A 24,292-nucleotide genomic window follows, 5' to 3' on the forward strand; every position below is an offset into this window, starting at 1 on the left:
CTTTTCCATCTCCAAATGCATTGCTCGTTTCTGCTCTCTGCCCTGCCTTCTCTCTCATATATTTCACTTGGAAGTTTTCCCATTAAGTCAAACTGAAAACCAGATGGGTTTGCAAAGAATTAGCCTCTGTATCCATGAGCTCTGGCAATATCCCATCAGGTTCTGTGCCATATGCTGCCCACTGTGCCCCAAGAGGGGCATCAGGGACCCATGGTATCATGCTGTGAAAGCACCATTTTGTTAGGCTGATGCTTGTTGCAGGACAAAATCCTCTCAAAACACTTAATTTAAACCAAAATCAGGATCGAAGCTGTTTAGGAATTTATTAACAACACATAATTAACCAGTAATCATAAACTATGCATTCTGGATAAAACACAAGAGGTTTGCAGATTGTTACCAAACTCCTCCAAATTCCTAAACAGCCTCCTGGAACTGATCCCAAGAGGTTATGCTCATAGTTAAATGCACAGACCACCCCTCTCACACCATAAGGGTCCCCAACAGGGCAGAGACGGCTGCTCCCAGTGCATGTGCCTGTCTGCCACTCCCAGCACTCCTGGATCCCAGTGCATTAAAATCGCACGCACTAGTTCTCCTCCTTTTTCAGTCCCTGTTCAGCAATGGTGTGTACTGCTAAAAGGTATAATTAGAGGCACAGCAGGTAACAACACCTATAGGTAAGGTTGCCTGACAGTTTCCATTAAAACCCTGCCTTCAGTTGCTCAAAGTTTGTCTATATGTTAACTATTTAGACTAACTTTTTCTATGTCACATGTCAGCCTCAGGCCAATTCTTTTTTCTTCTTCTTTTTTTGGGGGGAAGGAAAGTTTTGGGGAAAAACTTTTCCATTCTTCCTGAGACTGAGGACAGAGAAAAATGTAGCATTTTTCCATGCTGAAAAATTTATTCCTTTTTCTTTTTTTTTGGTGCAAAACTCTAGAACCTCTGGGCTGTGGAGTCATGAACTTCAAGTTTTGGAGTTATCAACCTGGTTTGGATTGTTGTCTTTTTTTTTTAATCTTCATAAGCATTTGCAGAAACTTGGCCAATGTTGGAAGTCTGAAAAAAAAACTGAATCTGCTTAAGAGGAGGGAAGTAAGGGATAAAGCACGAAAATCCTACATTGTGAAAGGCAATGAGAAGCTTGCCTAGGAGGTAGGAATGGGCTGGGCAGTCAGGAGAGGGGGCAAGGGTAAACACAAGGTGAAAGAGAGGGAGAAGAAGGGCAGAAGTTTTGAGAAGAGTTTGTGTGTGTGTGAACACATTCAGAAGGAAAGGAGGCAGGAATGAAGAAAAATAAGAGTATGCAAGAGGAACGTTGGAAAGAGGTAGAGGTAGAGTTTATGGGGTGAAGGAGCAAGGAGAGGCTCAGATAGATGGGAGCAAAAGGGCCAGGCGTGGTAGGAGTATGTTCCTCTGTTAGCTCTGGTCCTGTTAGCCTGAGTTTTTCCCTTTTCTTTCAAATGATATCCATGAATATTACTGGCAAATCATGTCCCTCTAGTGGCAGATTTTGTCAAAGATAATATCCCTAATAGTTGTTCTCCATAGCTTGCAGCTACTGTTAACTGAAGGGCGTTTTAGAAACTCCACCCTGATGATGACATACGAAGGACTTGTGCAACTTTGGTGTTTCTCATTTTGGAGGGAATTTGGCTCCTTTTTTCAGTATTACAGGTTTTTAAGTTTTCAGAAAATAAAACCAGTTGCAAAATCAAGAAATCAGAACATTGCAGATTTAAATTTGCTAGTTGAACTTCAGTTTGCTTCCCAGGAACATAAACGTTGTAATGCTATCTATAACATTGTCACAGGCTATTTTCATGTTACTCTGTTTGCACATTTACCCAGCAGAAATGCCTGGATTGCATCTTTTTACAGCTTATGCATTCCATATTTCTGATTGTTGATATATGTTAATGAGTTGTAAATACAGTACTTGTTGCTACAGTTATTTTAGGGACTTAAAACAGATAATACTACTAGGTTAAGTCATCCACTGCCACATTTTTAAAACATAGGTTTTTATTTCTGCCTACTGTAATGCCTATGTATTCCTTAGAAGTAAATGTAATTTGTAGTGCAAAGCTAGAAATTTAAGAATCAATCCATATGTTTAAAGATCAGATTTTACGGTCTGTTTGTATAAATTATTTTATGGAAGAAAGGCTTAATTAAAACCAGTACTATTGCCTTTTCATTTTATGTGAAATGATCACCCTTTCTACGTTTTAGTAAGTAATTGTTTTATGTTTAAATTCCATTGGGGTGGAGAGTTTCTAGTTCAGCTGCAATTTTTGGCTGCTGCAGACAAAGATCTTTTGAGGCTGTATGTATTCCAACCTGTCTGCCTACCCCCCAAAATGTTTGTAAGTTGATTCCTCTCTCTCTGTTCCCTCACTTTGACTGGAAGAAATATAAGTGATTCTCGGAAAGGAGAAACTGATTGGCAGTGACCAGCCAGCAGGAGAAACAGGCAGAACAGAGGCTTGTGTTGAGGGTGCAACTTGTGTTACTAGAGATGATTTTTGCATTTAAGGACTAGTGTAAATAGTAATTCTTACCAGAATGGAGAGTTAAAACACAGATTGGAGATGCTTTGCTTCAAGAAATTGAGAAGGAGGTTGTTTAAGACCAAATAACTGGGGATGACTATGAGGAGTCCCCATAAAAACTCCATCACTTCTGCCTTCAGAAAAGTCACATCTAGTGACTTATTAATGCCAAGCTTTATTTTCCCTTATATGAATTTACTGATTCATTATAGAAAAACACACACTTCTAATATTTATCAACAACAGATTTACCATCATGTATGTTGTTAAATAGCAACAGATCTGGGGAAGGGAGTCAAGTATTACAACTTTATTTTTGAAGCCAAACTTAAGGAGTATTAGGAAGGCTATTTCAACATCTTAAATCTCTACATCTATTGGAAAGTATTAATTCCTTGTCTTATACACCAAGAATGCATCTGATCCTTTAGTTCTGCACTCTCACCAGCATTTAACTTTGATCTAGTTGTTTTTATCATAAAAATTTGGATCCAGATGAACACATGCATAAAACTTCTCACTTACTTTATCCCTGTATTGGATTTTGTTGTGATGTGGACCAACCTGCTGAAAAAATTCTCATGTCTAAAATACCTCTAGACTCTTGAAATGTGTTAGTTATAATCTCTTACCATTTTGTAGTGGCTACATAGTATTTTATTTAATGTTTAATGTATTCTGTCCTTATTCTTTTCCCTGTTTAATATTAGGTTTGGTTATGGAGCTTTTGTACATTGAATGCTCAGTAAGATTTAAATCACAATAGTTTCAGTAGTTCGATTTTTGTGTAGATGAGGTCTCATGGTGCTCAAATAGCTTAAGATGAGAAAAGTCCTTTGTTTTGAAAAAGATGATGTTGTGTGTTTATCCCCACAACCTGATGACAGTGATGTTTAAATATATGCGTATATTATATCCATTCAATCACTTCACTTCTATATATTTACACACACCTATTCTTACCACAGGTTTATGGCAAATTATTTGACTGGTGAAATGATTTTAAAGACTGCCTTTGATTGGATCATAGCAATTAATATTCTCTGGTTAGATTAGTTACACTGTATGTTCAACACCAGTTCCCATTCCCTGTGAACCACAGCTATGCTGGTTGCAGTTAACTGCTCTAGCCATATAGTCCCATAAAATCTCAATAAAATCTGAAAACTGTGGAGTATGGGTAATCTTGCTATAAATTGTAATAAAAATTACCCCTGTAGACTCTATATTCTGACCATTAAGTTCATGGATATTGCTGCTTTGTACATAAAGTTTTATGAAATAAATCGACCAATTCTGCTGCCCCTACCAGACACCAAGCTGTTTTGATTGAGAATCTGATAGGTGAGCTCAGACCATTTTCCAAAGCATAAAGTGCTTATAATGAACTTTAAATAGGAAGAAAAATGCCGTATATATGCTTCATATAGTAAGTACCTGCTTATGAGGAGAAAATCATAAACGCCATAATTCCCACAATGAGTACATTTGTTATGTCTGTAAAGCAAGGATTTGGTTTCCTAAAGCAGCTGTCTAAAGTACATTAAGTAAACCTGAGTACAATACTTAATCTCAGAGGGCTCCCTTTGAAATAGCTCATGTACATCTGTATCCGGAGGTGTTGCTTCTGCTGCTGGAAATATGGAATAGTGTCTGTGACGTTCTCCTTCGGGGCTTTCCTGCCTTAGGGACCCAGCGTTGGGCTCCCGTTCTCTGCAGAGCTGTCAAGAAGGGCGAAATTCAGGATTTGGTAGGACTAGACGGTTGTCCGCCGACTTAAATAGGCAGTCTTCCCGCTTCGTGTAGCCAGAGATCGCATAGCTCACCCGTCACCACCACACAGCACATACTGACATACTGATACACTGATATTCGCTGGTGTTTTCGCCTCTGCCGCCCTGTGCACCCGTCGCAGGTTCACGTGCATCCCTGTTGCTCTGTGGCACTCTGCAGGGCTCCTTACAGCACCCAGGGCTGCAAGGGGGATGTCCACAAGCCTCGGGAAAGTATGTCACAGTCTGGTTCGCTGAGCTTTGCAGATCAGCATCCAGGGTTTCTCTTGGCTGTCTCGAAGCCTTGACCCCGATGCCTGCGAGGGGCTGATGGGATGCGTGGTACGGAGGCAGCAGTCACATCTAGTCTCGGTCTGGAAGGAGACTTCAAATGAGGGCTCGGGACTAGACTTGCACAAATCTAAAGCCTATTAACCTCAAAAGATAGAGGTGAGTCACAGTGCCTCTACTTAGTATTTGATCGACCTGGCTTCATTTTTTTTATTGGGGTCTTTGAAACAGGGGCATTTTAAGAAAGAAGAAGCCACTATTGACCAGCTGTGTCCATCTTGCCATATTTCAAGTACTCTAGCTGTCAGATGCTAAATAGAGAGAGCAAAGTCAGGTAGAGAGTGATGCTATACACTGCAGTATAATATCTGTTCATAAAATATTAGTTTTAATGATGATTACTTTGTCTTCCTGTCTCCTCTTCCAAATTTGCCCATCGGGACCCTGGTGCCAAAAACCATTTTCTTCAACCTTACGATTGGTGAGCAAGAAGTCCCTTTTGCATTTGATGTGTGGTGGAAGGGCGAGAGAGCAAGAGCAAGCGAGGCCACGCAGCGCTGCTTGCTTTCCTCCCTGTGCCAGGCACCTAGAGAGCTCCAGAAATTCTTGCTTCTTTCCCCTGTAAGAGTTAAGGCACGGCCGAGTCGCATGCCAAGGAGGGCCACTCTCCTCCTCCTCCTCGCAGCAAGGAGTGGAGGTGCCTGTGCCACCGAGCGAAGAGGCTCCTGGAGCCGCCACTCACATGCGCCCGCAGAGCCGAGGCAAGGAGCTCACACCACCTAACCGAGCCTGTGAGCCCAAAGGTGCCCGTCTCTCTCCACGGACCATATGGGAAGCACAGGGCACTTATATTTCCAGTGCAGCTGCCTGAGGCGCCTGTAGGTTGGACGTGGGGCTCTCTGTTCCCTCCCACCCTGCATCCCATGGAGAGATGATAGTGGCTGATGGAAATTTTGGGGGTGGCAGGTACATACTTGGTCTCCCAGTCTTAATGGGGGGCAGTGCAACAAGCCATCACTTACAACTAGAGACAGTTTTCTTTTTATACTTACCTTTCATATACCATCGTGCACTGAAAGTAATCAGAGAGGAAAAGTTTCTAGGAAAGACATTTGGCAACAGTAAGCATGACTCTGGCTTACTTGAGATACCTTAAACTTACTTGTTTCTCCATAATTTAAACTTCCTTTGCAACGAAAGTCCTTGGCTGTGTTTGCGGACACAAATACCTCGCTCTGGGGCAGGTCGGTGCAGCGCTGCCTTCCCGGTCCTGCAGAACGGGAAGGTTCGGAGCGGGCCGCCCTTTGAGGACCAGCTGCGCCGGGGTCAGCCTGATGGGTTAGTTTTGTGGCAGCTAAAACAAAACGTCGCGGGCCGCTGTTGGGAGTTGTGTGGATTTTGTGTGGCTTTAGCCGCTTGCCCTGTGAGCGGCCGAGCAGCAGGCTGCTGCACGGTTCAGCGCGGCAGGGGTGCGGTGAAGACCAACCACGGGCGAGGGTGGTGCGGTGAAGACCCTCCTGCCCTTTCCGTCGTCCTTGTGGCAGCCTTCCCGGTGGCACAGATGTGGGGGATGACCTGGAGGGGAAGGAAGCAAAGAGATTTGGCTATACGCAGGCGCAGGGAGCTGAATCTGTTAGCCAGGAGCTGACACCAAAGATACATCTCCCCCTGCCCCACTTTAAAGGAGTCATAGTAGGGCCAGAGGGGTCCGACGGTCACCCAGGCTGACTTTGCGCATGACACAGGCCTCGGCGTTACGCTCAGCGAGTCCTGCCTTCAGATGTCCCCCCAAAGCAGCGTTTTGTAACCTTGCCCATGGTCGACAAGTCTGACTCTAGTTAAGGGATGTGAGGGACACTTGGAAATCCTGTTAGGAGCAACCACTTTGCTCCAGGGCACTTTTTGCTTATTTGATTAGCGTGTTGAGCATTGGGCAGTCTTCAGAGAAAGCACAGTGCGAGGTTTAATATGTGAGGCAAAAACAAACTATCTCTTAATTCTCATTCACCAAGCAGAAATAGATTTTTAATCATTTTAAGAGAGCAACTAGGCATGATTCTTTAGTTATTATTTTGTGATGTATCAGCAGGCCTACATGGATGTGTATTTACAAAGCTATTAGCAGAGGGTTAATTTAATTCAGAGAACTGAGGTATTAAGATAAAGTGTGCCAGAGGCTTCAACATTTCAGAATGCTGAAATTTTATTTTGTTTCTCTGCTTTCACACTAGCAAGCATTGTCTCATAATGAGTCATTTAAGCATTAGTTAACACTACATGACTTAGCTATAAAGAGAGGCAAAACTACTTAGTTTTCTCCTGCTCTTAAATATTTCCTTTGCATTAAAACCAAGAGACTTGAATTTACTTTAAATCAAAGATAGTGTGTTATGGTGAAGTTATGTCTGGTTGGTCTTAGTAAATCTACTGATGGGATGAATTTTCGTCCATTTTGTGAAATTTGATTTGGAAAGAAAGATCAGGGTGTGATAACTGAAAAATTCCAGAGGCTACAGCTGGTGTGTGGCCCTTTTCATTTCTAAGAGGGCCCAGATTCAAACCACCTCTTACAGGCATCCAACTTAAGGATTTTTGATGGTGCCTGGCCTTAGCCAACCCTGCTCAGAGCACTTGAGCTGGGTCTGTCTAAATGATCTCTAAATAAGCAAAGGGATTAGGAAGTATCAGGGAGGAGATGGCCTCTTTTTATTATTTCTATGTGGAGCTCAGGTAAGTTCATTGTTCCCAAATACTGATGAGAAACAAAAGACGTATAAGCATGCCTGGAGGCATCAAGATTTCAGGTGAAGTGTGTCAGTCAATTTGTAACAAGAGTACAGAGTTTTACTCTTAGGGCATAGCTCAATGAAAGAAAGTAAGAGAGAAGAAAGAGAATAACAGCCCAATTTGGTGGTCCTGTGACCAGGCTATTGCTCTGGGATAGTGGAATCTGCATACTGTCCCCAAGTCCTAGGGGCTAGCCAGTCCTCCAGAGCAGGCTAAGTCACTCCCAGAGATTTAAGCCTGTGCTCCCATACGATGGTTAGTCGATTCTGTACTATATCAGGAGCGATGCAGTTGTGTGCCAGAAAACCCGGAATCAAGCAGTGCTCAGTAGGAACTTGTTATGCTGGTTTAGATATGTTCCAGCATTTTAGAAGGGGCAATTTTGTCCCAAGAAACTGAATCAGGTATTACCTGGCTGCTGTAGCCAGCATAAACTGTAAAGCCAAAAAGCTCTTACATTGTGCTGAGGTTATTTCAACAAGAATAGCAGCAAGCTTATAGCCAATCCAGATCTGTTTTTTTACTGCTGGCAACTGACAGTAGATAGATACAGTACTATTGAGGGTAGACCAGGTTCTGGTGTATTTAAAGGCTTGCATGCATCTTAATGCAAGACCCTTTTGCACATTTTAGCTTGAAAAAAGTTCAAGGAGTGAACTCGCTTGTACCACCTAAAATGAAAGATTTTGGCAAAATGAGCATTAATAAATGATTGCAGCTGTGTGCATGTGTCAAGAGCAATCCTCTGTACTTTTTCAGTGAAAATGATCACTTTTCTTTCAGTTTTCTGCACTTGCAGATGCTCTTAAATACAGGCTCACCAGTCCTTTCAGCATGGAACTTATTTCTTTTATTTTTGTGGACTCTTTCTGTTGCACTTTTGTCCCACCAAAGCAGTCTCTAACTTGTTTCTCTCTGCTTGCCTCAACCCCAACGTCACAAAACCATTAAATAGCTCAGCTGGACAAATCCTGCCTTGGAAGACGAGTAGCAAGGGCAAGAAAGCCAGCTCATTTTAAGAGAGGGGATGATCATTATTGACTAATGGGATTAAAAAATGTATCTGGCTGTCATAGGAGGGGACTGGATTCAGTGCCCCGGTCAGATCTCTTTTTGTCCTGTGGTCATCAGAGCAAAGTATGGTACAAAGTGAGGTTAAAATGCACAGGCACATTTTGTGGGCATTCCTCCACCTTGCCTATCTTGCGTTATGCATTTGTCCTCCACCTTTCTCCTATCTCATTTGCTAAATTATCTCTTGCCTACATCTCTAAATTCTTCCACCGACTGATATTCAGCAGGCCAATAATTACTCTTAATTGAGTGTTTTTGAACTGCTGCTGGTATTTATAAACCTTGGTGCCAGCAGTTTGACAGTTGTTCTTAGATGTCCAAGAGAAAGTCAAAGCTGTTGATGTAAGCAGGAGTTACAAACTCCAAATGTATAAAAATCCCATACTGCAGTTTGCACTCTGTAGTACATGGTGAGGAGGAGATATCTGTGAGGCTTTCAGCCAGTTAGTTACCCACCTGGCTCATTTGAGGGAGAGGGATATCTTTAAAAGCTGTTTTTTCCTGCAGCAGCTGTGACTGCGGAGAAAACAGGGCAATTTTTACCAGAGGGCAGAGGCTGAGTTCAGCCTCTTGGTTAGGCACTTCTGCTCCCAAATGTCTTGGCTATCCAAGTCTACAAGTTGGGGAAGGATGGAACCCAGTGAGCTTTCTGAGCCACTTGGCCATCGTGAGCCAAGCAGCATTGCCCTTTCGGGCAAGGAGCATCTGTAGGGCCAAGCTCCTCCTTGGAGATTTGTGAAAGTTGTCACTCACTCTGCCCCGGTGCTTGCAAAGTATCCGAGAGACACAAAAGGAGAGCAAAAAGTGAAAGGCTTGTAGGTAGGCAGAGACTGAACAGGAGGAGAGGTCACAAATAGAAAGGGGGACAAAAAAAGGATGTGTGACTGGACTGACTGTAAAAAATAATAGAATAACCCCTGGATCATTCTGCAATTTAATTCCCATTGTTAATTAGGTTCATTGTGAGTGTTCTTGAATTCCCGACTTTTGACTTCCTCTCGCAATGTATTCCCATTTTCACCATTTCATTCTTACCATGCTCACATGCTATAACACCTCTCAATATCCTCAACCATAGGCTTATAGTGAGGCAAATAGTGTCCACTGGACCAAATTATCTTTAGCTGCAGAAGTACAACCCTGTTGACAACTTTATGACCAGATCAGGATTATAGAGAATTTACCCCGCTGAGTTTAAAAAAAAAAAAAAGAAAAAAAAAGTGATATTATCAGCCTCAAATATTGTGAGGCAGAGCCTAAAATCATGAGATTTAAAAATACTTGTGTTGTTATTTAGAAAAGATACATATATTTTTATCTTTGGCGTTTTGAGTCGCTAGGAGATCTTTCTGTGATGTTTTCTATTCCACCATAAGATCTAGAAATGATCTATTTTAACATAATTGAGAGGTTTCATCTTACCACATTCCTCAATAATTTAGGAACACCAAATATCATAGAAGTCTCAGTAATATCTAAAGAGCTGGTAATCTGTAATAGTAATGAAATAGTGAGTCTTAGAAGGAACAAAAAAGATAAGATACTTTTCACACACATTTATACCAGCTCTTTTTATGTAGGCGTAGTCATGGTTAAGTGATTGAAATTGGTGTATAATAACAGCATTATGAATAAAGTTATTTAACAGCTTCTGCAATTTAAAATTATACTTAGTGTAAACACCAAGAAAGTTTCTGACCTAGCTAATTAAAACTTTTACCATAGTGCAAATCAGATGAAGCCACATTTAATGCTGATTATCACATACTCAGTTTTTATTACAGTTTTAACCTTATATGCAAATAATAGCTTTTAAAAAAACATCACCTATAGCAGCATTTAAATATTGGGTAAATACAAGTGTATAACTTCCTGTAGCAAGATTCACTTCAAGAAAAACTGGAAAAGTAGTGAAATAACCAGTAATTATCTCATATATAAAGTTGCTCTTAACAAGGTGGCATCATCTGGGATTAAGGTATCCTCAGAAGTAACTCTTCTTTCCAGTAGTTTTCTCTGCACCTAAATCAGTTGAATAGATGGTTCAATTGCTTTTAAATCGAATATTAGATTGTCCCTAATGCTCAGGCGTGCAGTGTATACTATCCTGTGTAAGTTGTGATTTTAAGAAGCACAGTCAGAATGGTACTTTATTCTACTTAAAAGAATTAAAACTTCTTAATGATTTCTGAGTTGCTACACTTTTGTCTCAGTGCAGATATAGTAGTAACTGTCAAGAATCCTTTCTTAATAAGAAGGTGTTTTCTTTACCATACATGGAATAATAACAAGCAGTCCAAAGGTAGCCAGTCTTACTGAGGTAACTAAATTGCATGACTACAGAGCTAATAGAAGTAACATTGTACTTCTGTGCTTTCTGCTGGGGTTGGTGCATTAGCTTATTAAACATACAGAATTTTCAATGCAATAGTATTTTCTTCAGTAAGTTGTTTAACATAAATAAAAATACATCTGAAAGATAGTTATAATCACTCATTTTTTCTTTCACTCAAGAGCAGTTAACATCTAAGGCATAGATTAAAATTTAAGATCAACTTTCCCATAGACAGCAGTGATTTGGGGAGCACTTTCTTTTCAAGAGCCAGGCTGTCCATCAGTACTACATTTATGGCTGCACAGTCCTCGAGTATCTGTATTCCTGCCATTCCTCAGTGCAACTCAGTCCCTTTTCTAGAGTCGCTGAATATAGTAACAAGAAACATGACAAAATGGGAAATTTAACTGTACCTTTCAATGTTCCTCTTTAGCAGTAGAACTGCTGAACTATTCATCACCTCTAAAGGTAACCTGTGATACCTGCTATGACAGGACTCTGGTTAGCCAGAACTGAGCGGTAATGAAAGCTGTCTTTCTTGAAATGCACATACCAAAACCCAGAAGTTATCTGATCTCTGAAGCTGTCTTGTATGAGAGCACAAACTAACAAAATAGAATAAGGTAACTGTTTAAATAAATAGAGCAAACTTGGACTCACCTATTTTACCTGGCCAGACAAAAAAAAAAAAAAAAAAAAAAAAAAAAAAAAAAAAAAAAAGAAACGAAACAAAAAGTATTTACAAACAAATCTCTTGCCTTCCGTCCCTTCCCTGATCCTCCCTTGCAGGATCAAGCATCTCTCTGATTTTGCTTTCCACTCCAGTAGCTTTCAGGATCTCCCAGCATTTACCAAATCCACTTAATCTTTGCTAGGACAAGAGGAACGTTTCTTTCTTTGCATCACATCTGCAGTTTGTCTCTGGGTCTGTCACCTGATACAAACAACCCCCAGGTCCAGTGGTTGTTCCAGGCCATGCTTGTGCCCAAATGTCCCCCTCTCTACCTCTCTCAATTTCCACTTGTGTCAGAGTCCCTGCACAGGCTTTAGTTACTCCTACAGAAAGTGCCGTCCTTAGTTCCCTTTGGAGGCAGAAACCAGGACAACAGGGAAGGCAAGTAGCCTTCCTTTCTGCTCTCCTTTCCTTTCCTGTCTCTTTTTTTCATAAAATGTACTATAGTATGTATACTGTAAACTGTGGAAAGTAATCCTGCCATTTATCATACATTTCTTGATCTTCAGCTGTTAGCAGAACATGAAAGCACATGGCTTTTCCAGAACATCTGACTTAAAAGGAGGGTGCTAAGTCCACCTAATGTCAGTCGCCCAAAAGTTAGTTGTCTATTTGAAGTTACTTGTAGAGGCTTTGCTACATGTAATATGAAGAAAAGACATCTTCAGAGATTAACACTGGTGTTGAACTAAGTCAGAAGTCAAGACAACTGTCCTATTTTGGATGCCTGACTTCTAGCTGACTGAAGTTATGTGAATTCCAACCTGGTATCTCTTGATATCAAAGATTGCTCTTGAAATATTGCTGTAAAATTTACTCTTAAATGTACTTAAATGTATTTAAAGCAGATGTTCCCCATTCTGTCCTCTTCCCTTTCTAAGGCAGCCAAAATAATTAACTCAAGGGTAAAACGAGTTTTTGACAAACACTATATATATATATAGTTTTTCTATTTTAGTGGTTTAAGGCTGCAGAATGCATTCATGTGGTGTGTGTGTATTCACATATTTGCATGCAGTTGAAAATGTTTGTATATATCTGTAGTACCACTAGATGACTTTGCAAATCCATCATCTGATTTGTGAGCTTAGGAGAAAACTGTGCCATTCAGTATAAGCGAATAGATGTGTTGTACACCCTAATGTTGTTCTGGGACAAGATTAATTTCAGCACACTCATATTAATCCATTATATGTCTCTTTCCAGCACAAATGGACCCCCGAGGCCTATCTCCCAGACAAATTAAAAGTGACAGTGATGATGACGACCTGCCAAATGTGACCTTAGATAGCGTTAATGAAACTGGATCTACAGCGCTCTCCATAGCCAGAGCAGTACAAGAGTAAGTATCACATTCTCAGAGTGAGATAAGTATTGCCAAGGTTTTGCTGGCCAATGGAAACATCAGTCATCAGCTGCTCTGCAGAGGTGTCATCCCAGCTGCAAGCCGGCATACCTGCCAGCATCTTTTCTGTTTAGCTTCGTTCCGTTTAGGAAGAGATTGTTGGCTCTCTCTCCTCTGAACTCTTCCTATGTCTTTCTGTCCTCCCTAGTTGTTAGCTGAAGTTTTCAAAGTAAGGTCAATTCTTCCCCTTTGTTTGCTGGCAAATTTTGCAGTGTTCATATTTTCTACAGAAGGGATTGTGTTAGTCTTTTCACGGAAAAAAAAATAACCTTTTTTTTGACTGAAAACAGCATCAATAAGTTTCTTTGAGTTGCTGTCAAGTAGGAACTCTCCACATTTCTCCTGAAGAATAGTGTAATTGAAAAGATATTAGTAAGGGACTTTGAACAGTTTTTCCATTACTGTTATTTTTCTCTGTACTTTAACTTACTGGAAAAACAAACAATAAATTATTAATTTAGCTTCTTTATTATTTGTTTAAAAACAAGCAAAAGTTTATCATGAACATTAATAATTCTGTAGATGCACAAGCTTGCCCAGTCACTGTAGCTGTTGGAAGAGAACCAACTGTGAGGTAAATAAGTATTAATATCCCCATTTTAAAAGTGAGGAAAATGAGGTTATGTGTAAAGGTCACTCTGTAAGTCTGAAGTAGAGCTGGAAATAGATGTAGAGCCTTGAGGCATTAAGTTTGTGCTAGACTCACAAAACATATTACTGGACATTCTGGACACTTTATTAAAAAGGAAGGGATATAAAAAGCCATTAGACATTGTTATTGTGTAACTTACTATAAATGCATTTTAAATGTCTTAAGCCTGATACTTTAAAGTACTTACTGTTTTGTTTTCTTTTCCTAGCTATTAATAGCCAAAAGCACTGATGTTTCCACAGCGGTGCTCTGTTCGCTGAGAGAGACCTAAGCTGTTTTTGAGGGGAAACTACCTTTTTGCATTGGTCAGGCAGTTGGGACACATTTGATGCATGGTCCTCCTGAGCTATTCCTTACATTAACCCTCACCCACCCCTTCTGAAAAGAAAACGAAGGATGGTGTTGTATTGTGGGGGGAAAAGCTGGCAATTTCAGTTCTGTAGTGCAGACACCAAGAGCTGAGAGCCCATAGAAGCATCCGGCTGCACTGCCTCTCTAGAGCAATCTGCATCTCGCATCTCAGGAGGAGCATGGCTTTCGCCAGCCCCTTATTAATTTGCCTTCTGGTCCAGTGCCAAAACGATGAGCCCCAAACTTGTATTCCACATCAGCAGAGGGAGAGTTCTTCATGGACAAGCCAAGGTGTTAGCTCTTACTTTAATTAGTACATGTCGGTCTGACTGTGATAAAGGATGGGGAAGATTTTTCACTGGTGACAGCATAGCTTGACTGACAGGCCTAGCACATACTTTAAAATTGCTTTTTACAACACCAGGACCTGAAGTGCTAAGTATTTTTATTTTCAGTTTGTACCACACATAGTAAGCCAGAAAAAAAAATGTGATTTCTCACTAAGTAGTTCTGTCTAATTAATGAGAAGAGGAGGCACAGGAGCTAGCAAATATTTTTAATACATGACTGGCACACATTGTTTTCTGTGATTGATATTACTTGAACACTTAGAGAATTGGTCAAAGCATGAAAAGCTTTTTTATAATAATGCATTCCACAATTTGTGAAGGAAAACGAGCCGAGTATTACTTGGCTGGCTCTGGAGTTTAAGAATTAAGTTAAGAAATTTAATAATCTAACATCAACTTGTCCTTGTTACAGGTTTTATTTAAACAGTAATCTGTTAGTTTATTTCAAAAGCCCCATTAGGAAAATCTAATTTGACTGTGATCTGCAATTTATCTTTTCTTTACTTCATTCTCAGATACCCCACATACAGCTGGTGAGCTGAAAGGAAACATTAGCATGTTATATGAACTCTACTCAATCCACTTATTTCTTGGTCTATAATATCATGCTTTACAGACATCTAATATGTAGGCATCTAATATGTACCTGAATATTAGATGTTTAGCAAAGCAATCCACCTAAAATAAAAGCCTGCGTTTGAAGTACAATCATTACAGAGAAGTGCCCTTGAAGCTTTCCAAAGGGAGATCCTGTGCCCTTTACTTAAGCGTCTAAACTTGGCAGACAGGAATTTCCTCTGAAGATACTGAAATGCATCTGCCATTATACTGAATATTCAGGCAGTGTAGGTGCTTGCATAAAAAGGACTGTTTCAGTAGGTGGTAAAGCTTAGGTATAAGCTAAGTGTCCAAGCAAGGCAGGTTGGACCTCAGTCTAAAAGACCCTCCCACTGAATGTGTTCTTATTTTAAGTGAGCTTGTAAGCTTTGTCTTGTGAATAGTTAAGCACTTAACAACAAAAAATAACTTATTACTGAAAGGGAATCTTCTCTTCCTATGAGGTAATGGCTTGGAAGTACCACATGGCACTTCCAAAAGTGTGGCAGCATCCTTTCCTCCAGTTTTGGATTACTGCTGTGCAATCTTGCTTTTTTGTAAACAAAACATGCAGACTAATTTGTACATGCTAGTGGCAGGTTCAAGACAACAGTTGACCTTTCCTGGTTGATCTTCAAACATCTTTTAAATTATCCAGCATAAGAATTTTACACATACATGCACACACAGATAAACATATATAAAAATACGTATCGCTACTGTCACCTAAGATCTGAGAGTGGAAAAGGAATTGGAGGCCCCTGTGGTCAGTATTTCCCTTGAGTCAGTTCATACAGCTTCCCTGTGCAAAGTGCGGGGTCTCTGGGGCTTGCCTTCTGGATGTCTCAACCTTTTCCATGTGCTCTCTATGGCACTCTGGGTGTGGGGTTCATCTCACCTAAGTAGACATCTGCAATGTGGATACCTGCAACTGAGCTAGTTATCTAGCCTGCCTGCATCCAGAATTGTTTTCATTTATTCTAGCTGTCTGATTTAGGGATAGGAGAGTCAAGTCCATAAGCACCTGTTCCTCGCCATTGACTACAGGCGATCCAGGCAGCTCTCCAGGACGTACATGTCAACACTGTAGATCACTGATGTTAGCTGAGATACGGCAAATCCAGAATGCCTGGCTCTGGCATTTTGGATTCCTTTTCAGGTATCAGCTTGACTATGACAGGCTTACGCTGAATACACCAAATCTGTCTTTCCATCTAAATATACAAGGTGTGGTTAGCAATGCCAGAGTTTTAACAGCAAGCTAAAGAAACTAACTAGTTTTGTTTTTCTAGGGTTTAGGTTTTTTAGTATAGCAATATTTTAGATTTGTTGTCTTGAAAATTACCTTTATATGATTGGGTCACAGAACAGTTTGAAATGCCTATTGGAAAACTGCATGTGCTCTAAAAACTGGAAGATGTCTTCCTGTCTTGCTGCTTTGTTTCGGGTTCACTATACTCTTACACTAAAAAAATTCTTACCACTAAAAATTCTGACAATCAAATACCAAAAGTTGCCTGTTTAGTATTAGTTCATATTTACTTGAATAGAATGTAATTTGCTTGCATATTTATGAAATAACCAAGTATGACTGTTTTCTCAGGGAAACTGCATTCTTGCCTGCTAGCTTTATATTGGCTGAGCATCTAGGCTTTTTAGTACTTCTTTTGGATAGATTTTCATAGTCGTTCTTCAGTTCAGCAAACTCAATCGATAGTATAAAGTTATAAATAAAGTCATTATTTGAAAAAAGATACTTCAGTGAAATTTCTTTGTATGAGAGTGTAGCTTTATGGCAGTTACTGTTCACTGCTATAATGAAGACTAAGAATAATTTATTAATCTGTGATAATTTGCTCTGTCTGGTAAAAAATTCTGCAGCAATATGCAACTTTTAATGGGCTTTGAACTGTAAACAGCATCTCATCTGCCACCTTTTTGTAGCATGTCGGCGTTACATGTCTGACAGCACTGATGCTTATTACACAGCAAGAATAGCATCGTATATGCAGGGTCAAATCTCAGGTATGCTTTAGAAGCATATCTTTATGAAGTCGAAGGAAGAGAAAGCATTAGTCAAGTCCTGGAAGAATAGTGAAACTTTTTAAGGTCCCTCCTGGAGGCAATGTGCTATTCCCTCAGCCTGGCAGCCATCCCACCTCTAAGTAGCTTCTATGTAGTGGGTCTCAGGACACCCCCAGAAGATTTCACCGTGGTACACAGTAATGCAAACCCTGAGCAAGGTGTTCATCTCCCCCTTACCCAGCACACTTGCACAGTAAAATGGCATGATTTTAGAGCGTGCATCCCTTTTCCCCTTGAAAACACATGACATATGAGCTGCCTGCCCAGGCTGAGGGCAGGAGTGGGAAAGGCAGAGGGTGATTTTTAGCAGGAACTTGTGATCAGTGTATCAGTAAAAATCCAAAGATATGGAAATCTCACTCTCTCTCTAGATTCTTTTCTCTTTGGGGAATGTAGGCAATCTGAAGAGTTAAAGAGGAGGGAACCCCTTTGATGAAGGCATTTTTTTCTTTCAAATAATGACAAAGAGAAGATGGAGTGTGCATATAAATGGACTGCATAAAACAGTGAGGAAATCCTGAGTATTTGTAGTTACAGGTACAGTGAAGTCATAGAAAGTTGATTTGGCATTTGGATGCGACTGTGATGACCTGTAGCATGCTACTCTTCCTTGCATTGACCTGGTTGCTGCTGAGTGCCTAGGTGTTTGAAAATGAGTTTAGGGGCTTTGTCTCAACCCCCTTCTCTTTGGCTATGTTATGTGATTAACATAATGATGCTGACGTGATCACCTTACTTAGCTTATAAATATTGCTGATTTCTATTACTGTAATTCAGTGGAAGATAGTTTTTAATACTGCACTAATGAGGAAGAAATTCCATAGCTGATAGACAGCATAGCTACAGTACCAGTTTACTTTTAAATTAGTACGAAGTTTTCAAGTCTGAATTTTTCTCCTTGATTCTCTTTTCTTCTGCCTCTTCACCTTTAATTTAAATCAATATCTGCAGCTGATTTTTATCTCCTGAAGTTTATAACTGTGTTCCTGTCAGCCATTCGTTTTCTATACTTATATTGACCGTTTTCCTGCTTCGATGGCAATCATTACTACCATTGTACTATTCATTATAGAGAAGTTTCAGCTCTTTTTTTTCCCCCCTCTTGTTACAGAAAAAATACTTTGTCCTGAGTCTCTGAGAAACATGAGTGAGAGTGTTTTGGCAGTGTTTGTGTGAACTTTGCTTCTCACTCCTCTGGTACATCTGCCCTCCGTGAACAAGTGCTCATTTTAAAACTGACATGCAGTTGGATAGTGATTTTACAGATGGAGAACAGAGTAGTGCTGGGCCAGAATTTCTCAATTACACATTTTTCACTGGAAAATGCTGATTTACCCAAAGCAAAATCATGGGAATATATGAGTTTCAATTAGACTTTTGTCACAAAGATTTCCCAAGCTTCGGATGTGTTTTCTTGATCGACATAAGTCAGAGACCATAGAAAAGAAGGTAGCATGGTTGCTGCAGCCCTCACCTGGGGAACTCAAGCTCCGCACATGGGAAAAATTTGGAGGTCCCCACCTTCTCAGGAGTATTGGTCATGGCACTGCTCTGGGAGTTTTCCTCAGTCTTGCAGAGAGTCACTGCACAAATTGTGCTGACTGGTTTTCAGCTTTAATGGAGAGAGAGAGATTGTGCATCTGTGGGTGCAAGTGTAACAACTGGTGATGCAGAGCTCAGTAAGGTAGGCAATCATTTCTGTTATGAGTGATGTCCCCACTCTGTGGTTATTTCAAGCATACTTTTTGTTCTAGTTCTCTCTAGTTTTTTCATCAAAAATTTTGATAGTCTCTGATATGTATCTTGTGGCAGAAGAGAAAGGGATTGCATAGCGAAAAATACTCTGGGTTGAAAGCTGGCTAATTACACAAGGGCACTATTGAGTCGACACTTTTGTACTGTGTCTCAACTAGTTTAGGAAACTTTTGGGCAGTGTTGGATTGTGTAATTTGGACATCCCCTTGCAAAAAGGTTTATCTCTTGTAATTTAAGCTATCTAAAAATTAGGGTCAAGTCTTTTGGGCTTTTAGGTCCAATCACCTCTTCTGCTGTGATCATCTATCTTTTGGAGGTGCCTGTTTTTCTGAACTGGTTATACAACCTGGGCAAATAGCTTAGGGAGAATAATTAACTTCAAGATTGCTGAAGTTATATACGAGGAATCCCACTCTACGTAATCTTTTAAGGCCATACTACATGTTTGTTCCTCAAGAAGAAACTGAACCCACTACATCTAAACTTTGGGTTTGTGTCACTACTGTGTATCTTGTACCTACATGCAGTTCAGGTACTGATTACTTCTATAGTGTGTTTATGTGGCACTCTACAAACTTTCTTCTACTAGAATTTGATTTCTTAGAATCCCCTGTCTGTATATAAGAATGAATAAGCCTAAAGCACTACGAAAGCCTTCTACTGCAAGAGCTTGAAAATCCTATATGTCTTTTCAGAATGACTCTTCAGACATTAAGTGCAAGTTTTTAGTTCCAGTAATTCAAAGAGACATCTACACTATTGTAAGAAGATTTTTTTTCTTTTGCATAGGCAACATTTTACAAATCAAAATCAGTTTAATAATTTGACAGGGTGAGTAATACAATCAAAAGATGTCCTTCTGTGCATGAACAGAGATTGCAGGGTTTGGGTGTGGAAATTTGCCTGTGTATATCACAGAGCCATTTGCCAGAATAACAGATTTCCCATCAGCCAGTGATTGTTACGAACGCTGCCAGGTGGACTGAAATTGTAAATCAGAAGCAGCCTGTACAAGGAAATGGACATAACTGCCCATTTTGTGAGGATAGTATTGCTTAAATGACAGTGTATAGGAAATAGAGGCTTTGTCAAATTGTTCCCTGAAGTAAGCTAATTTGAAAAATAAAAATGCTTTTAGCTTGGTCTACACAAAATTATTTTTTCTGATCTCTGCTTGTAATAGAAATTACCAATGACTGTTGAATAGATTAGGCTAGAGCAAGGAAACATTGCCATTTAGAATATCTGTTCTATTCTTTTGAATCACTTGGAAGTCTTCAACATTACAGTTCAATACATGTTTTACCATACCATTACCTGGAATATTTAAACTAGGAGCAAAATAGACTAGCAGAACCAAGGAATCCTGACTCTGTTAAAGTCCGTAGGAGTTTTGCCATTAACTTCATCAAGTCCAACAGTTAACCTTGAAACTGCAAGAGAAATCTGGATGCTTTAAAAAAAAAGCTAAAAAAAAAAAGAAAAAGGCAATTGAATACTTAGGCTAATTCAGGAACCATTATGATGCAGTAAAAGAGTTATTTGTAATATGTACAGGTTTATAGATGCATTTCTGTATGTCTCATTCATTACCTTTATCCATCGTAAACATTAACTTTCAAAGATCTTATTTCCCAGCTTCAGTTCAGTATCTATGTTTAATTTTCTTACGTAATTATCTTTTCAAACATAGATTAGATTCATTAATTAATTCTAATTTTAGTCTAACAAGTGCCAGTTATTTCAGGTTAGTTATCAAGCTGTACCATTGTTCATATTTTAAATTACTAAATATGTTTACACAAATGCACCTTGGAATAAAATCCCCCAAAACAATACGGTATGATTTATAATTCCTATAACACTTTTCAGAGTGCTTTGCAAATATTAACTAATTAAATTGTACAGATCCCCTGTGTGTTCAAAAATTAAACTTATCTGCAGGTTAGTGCCTTGCTCAAGGCCACACAGCAAAGCAGCGGATGAGATGGGATCAGGACCGTCTGCCTTCTAGTCCCACGCTTAATCCGCTGCATGGTGTTGCTCCAGAGCGAAGCTCTAGTCATTAGTGTTCAGATAGACGAAATGCTTTTTATTGATAGGGAGGGAGGCAGTGCGTAATTGCTTCAAGAGCATGTCACCAAAGTATAAATTATAAATAACATTATGCATTACTGCTACCCAGGTAGCAGTTTTTTTCCGTATTTGGCAATAGTTTCCCCAGTGATTCATTATTCAGCTTTTTCTGTGTTTTGTTTCTAAATCAGCACAGAAAGCAGAGGCAGAGCTGCTCACATCATTGAGAAATTCAGAGCTGTAGCAAGTACTCGTTGGTGTGGATTAGACAGCAGAACATTGCCAGGAAAAGGCACAATAAAACTACCTCAGTGCACTGCTATCTTGACTTCCTGATAAGAAAAAGAAAGAGCATTGTCCTCTGCTGTCACTTGAGCCAAAATTACTTCTTTTTTCATTATCTAGATCAGATAAGGTTTTATCTTTCCTTTTCCATAAGGCAGTTCCTGTGATTTTGTGACAGACAAACATGCAGCACAATTAATTCTTAATAGCAGGGCTTATACTGATGTACAGAAAAAATAATCCTGACTGTTCAGATCAATGGATGCAGAAATACTAAAAAGCTGTGCAGGTCACAAATACATAACTTGCATGTGAAGGAGAGCACTAGTAAGCGGGGGACACTGCTTGCTGAGTCATAATTGACTGAGCATGTAAATACAAGAATGTATAAAAAACCCCCACTTTTTTAAACCTATTCTCCCTTTTCCGTTAAATCTTACCGTGGGGTAAAGATTGTTTTAGATTTTCCCCTGTGTTAGTTCACTCTTCTTTAACTAATCGTGACTCCACCATAACCTCATGTCTCACAGCAAATTCTCTTTAGGCTTCAGAGAGAGTGAAAGGAGTGAAAGGACATGCCTGGATGATCGATGCGGAGGAGATCTTTGTGCTGAGCCCCAGTGACAATGAGGTGTCATTCTCTATGTGGATGTGGCAGAGGACCTGGGCAGTGGTATTTCAGACACATTGAGAGAGGGATAATTGGGGCTTAAAGAAACCACACGAAAGAAGTTACTTGGGCCATGATGAAAGAAAGTGAAGGCTGAAATACAATTTCAGTAGGCCACTGGTTGAGATCGCATCAATGATGAGGTGCGACAGAAGTAACGATAGTCACAGTCACATTTTGGAGTCAGGCTGAACGCCTTCGTCACTATGGTCATTATGACAGTTTGGGCAAGATTTTCATTTGTACACCCTTCTGGGAGATGCTGAGCTGGCCCGGCATACAGTGCTGCGAGGAAATGTGAAAACTGAGGAAGGCAGGAAATAAGGAGGAGACCAAGGCAGGCAGGAGCAGGCAGCAATAGCCAAGCCACCTTTGCTGGGCATGTAGCCTTTGCTCAGCTCAGATGGTGTGGAGTGGGCTTACTGCTACTGAGATCAACTCTGTCCTGAAGATTGTTCATCTTGAGCCTTGTCTGCGGGGTCTGCTTCTGGCAGAAATACACAGTGCTGTAAACAGATCTTGAAAAATGAAATAACCTGGAAATGAGTAGAACCTGCAAGCAGACACAGGAGTACTTGTATTATGTACTCCTTAAAAGTCATCAGGAGTTTTGATCTTGTCAAAATATCTCCCTCAAGTATTTGCCTTAAAAGTATCGTATTTAACATAGGACTGGGATAACACACGATCAATCAGAGGCACACAGTGCTGTCAGATAGACGGATAACTTCACATAGAAGTTATCCTGGTGTTTCTCCTAAGGACTGTTAGCCCTAGCTGTCCCTTTGTGATCAGTTGCCTATCAAGGCCAAAGAGTCAAACCATTTATAAATCAGTTAACAGGAAGAACTGAAATAATGATGACTAAATACACAGAATTCTCAGTTGTATATGTTTGAAAAGCAGAGTAACAGGATGATGTTACATAATAAATTTTTTGCTCAAAGTGCTTTGTTCTCCTAAACTGGGTGATTCCCTTTGCACTCACTATTTCCACTTCCTCACTATTTGCTGTCTGTATTGCCACATCATTTCACTGAGATTCTAAACCACTCCTAGCACACAGTCAAAATAAGATGTGGTTTTACACTTGCTAGAGACTGTATTAAAATCCTAATAACACTCCTTACCAAGTACACATAGTTCTATAGTGGATAAATACATTTTAATATACTGTATGCTGTTCCCATATGCTAATGCCATGCTTCTAACTCAGAAAAAAGATGAACTCAGGAAGTTGGATACCTAAGTTAGCAAATTCTTGAACCATGAGGCTATGATACAAAAAATGTGCAAGAGTAGTCTTACAACTTCCTTGTCCTCTTCTTTTTCCCCCTCCACTAGTGTTTTGGATTGGGACAAGACCATTGCAGATCCTATTTGTGCTAAATCTGTGTCACCAGGCATGTCCTAGCCGTTTGCAGAGCAGAGACAAGTAAGGTTCAAGCCCAACTGGCAAGCATAGACACTTCTCTTAGTTTATGGATCCCAGTAGAGGTTTGGTGAGAGGTGGGTGCTTAGCCTCTCCGACTGGATGCTTCTGTGATGGGCAGGCACCGAAATGTCTGTGTTGACCTGAAGGGATGGCATATCTTGGCACAACCGACAAAGTTGTCTTCTGCAGCTACACAGTCCTACGCTACTGTATGGACATTCAAACTGCTCGTCAGCCCGTTCCTGATCCACCTCAGCTTATGGGATGGTATTTTAATCACAGAATCACAGAGTGGTTGAGGTTGGAAGGAGCCTCTGGAGATCATCTACTCCAACATTGCTGCTCAAGCAGTTTACTTTAAAAGAGTGGTTGGTAAACTGTGTTTGCACCACTCTAGACCTCCAGGGAGTGAGTAGGGCAACCAGCAAAGGGCAGTAAACTCTTCAGCCACCTCAGCCATCTCCACATGTGAGCCACAGCCTTGGCTTTCAGGCCAAACAAAGAGGAAACCATAAAGTTTCAGGTGTTTAGGGGGTTAAGTAGAGGATGGATTTTCCACTTCCACTTCAGTGCCCAGATACTGTATATTCCGACCAGAATTTTGGTTGTCTGCTAGATTTACTATTAGCAAAAATTCAGCATGCAAATATTTTTCGTCCTCATCAACTATATTTTTGCTTTCCTTTTTGCTTATTTGTTAAAAAGAAACTTTTATGAAAAGAATTACACAAAAATTAGAGTGATGATTTTTGAATAATATATCATTTCTTGTACTAGCTTCAGGAATTTGTATCTTATCAAGAAGCAGAAAGAAGACATGGAATAAAATAAAAGATTATTATAAACTAACTGACATGGAAATGAATAATCAGTATTATGGTTTCCAGTTGCCATTTTTCCATATTGATTTTGGTTGAAGGCTAATGGGCTGTGGGAGATTTTTGTCCCATTGCTCTTTGGTTATATACTGGTGCAACTCTAAAGTAAAATCTGTGTCTAGTGAATTCATAGGACTCTTACCCCTGATAAATTCTTAAGAAAGAAGAGACTGCAATAAGTGGAAAAAAAGGATGGAAAAAAG

General features: G+C 40.0%; 1 protein-coding gene across 5 annotated transcripts in view; it reads left to right on the forward strand.

Annotated features, from left to right (window-relative positions):
- Window positions 1-24,292, forward strand: part of KLF12 (KLF transcription factor 12) — a 262,186-nt gene that overhangs the window by 169,217 nt on the left and 68,677 nt on the right. For all 5 annotated transcript variants that reach the window (XM_062566900.1, XM_062566905.1, XM_062566904.1 and 2 more), the window contains one exon: window positions 12,757-12,892. In XM_062566900.1, the coding sequence (XP_062422884.1) occupies window positions 12,757-12,892 (136 nt within the window). The remainder of the gene's footprint in view (window positions 1-12,756; window positions 12,893-24,292) is intronic.

The sequence above is a fragment of the Rhea pennata genome, chromosome 1, assembly GCF_028389875.1.
Source record: "Rhea pennata isolate bPtePen1 chromosome 1, bPtePen1.pri, whole genome shotgun sequence".
Lineage (NCBI taxonomy): Eukaryota > Metazoa > Chordata > Aves > Rheiformes > Rheidae > Rhea > Rhea pennata.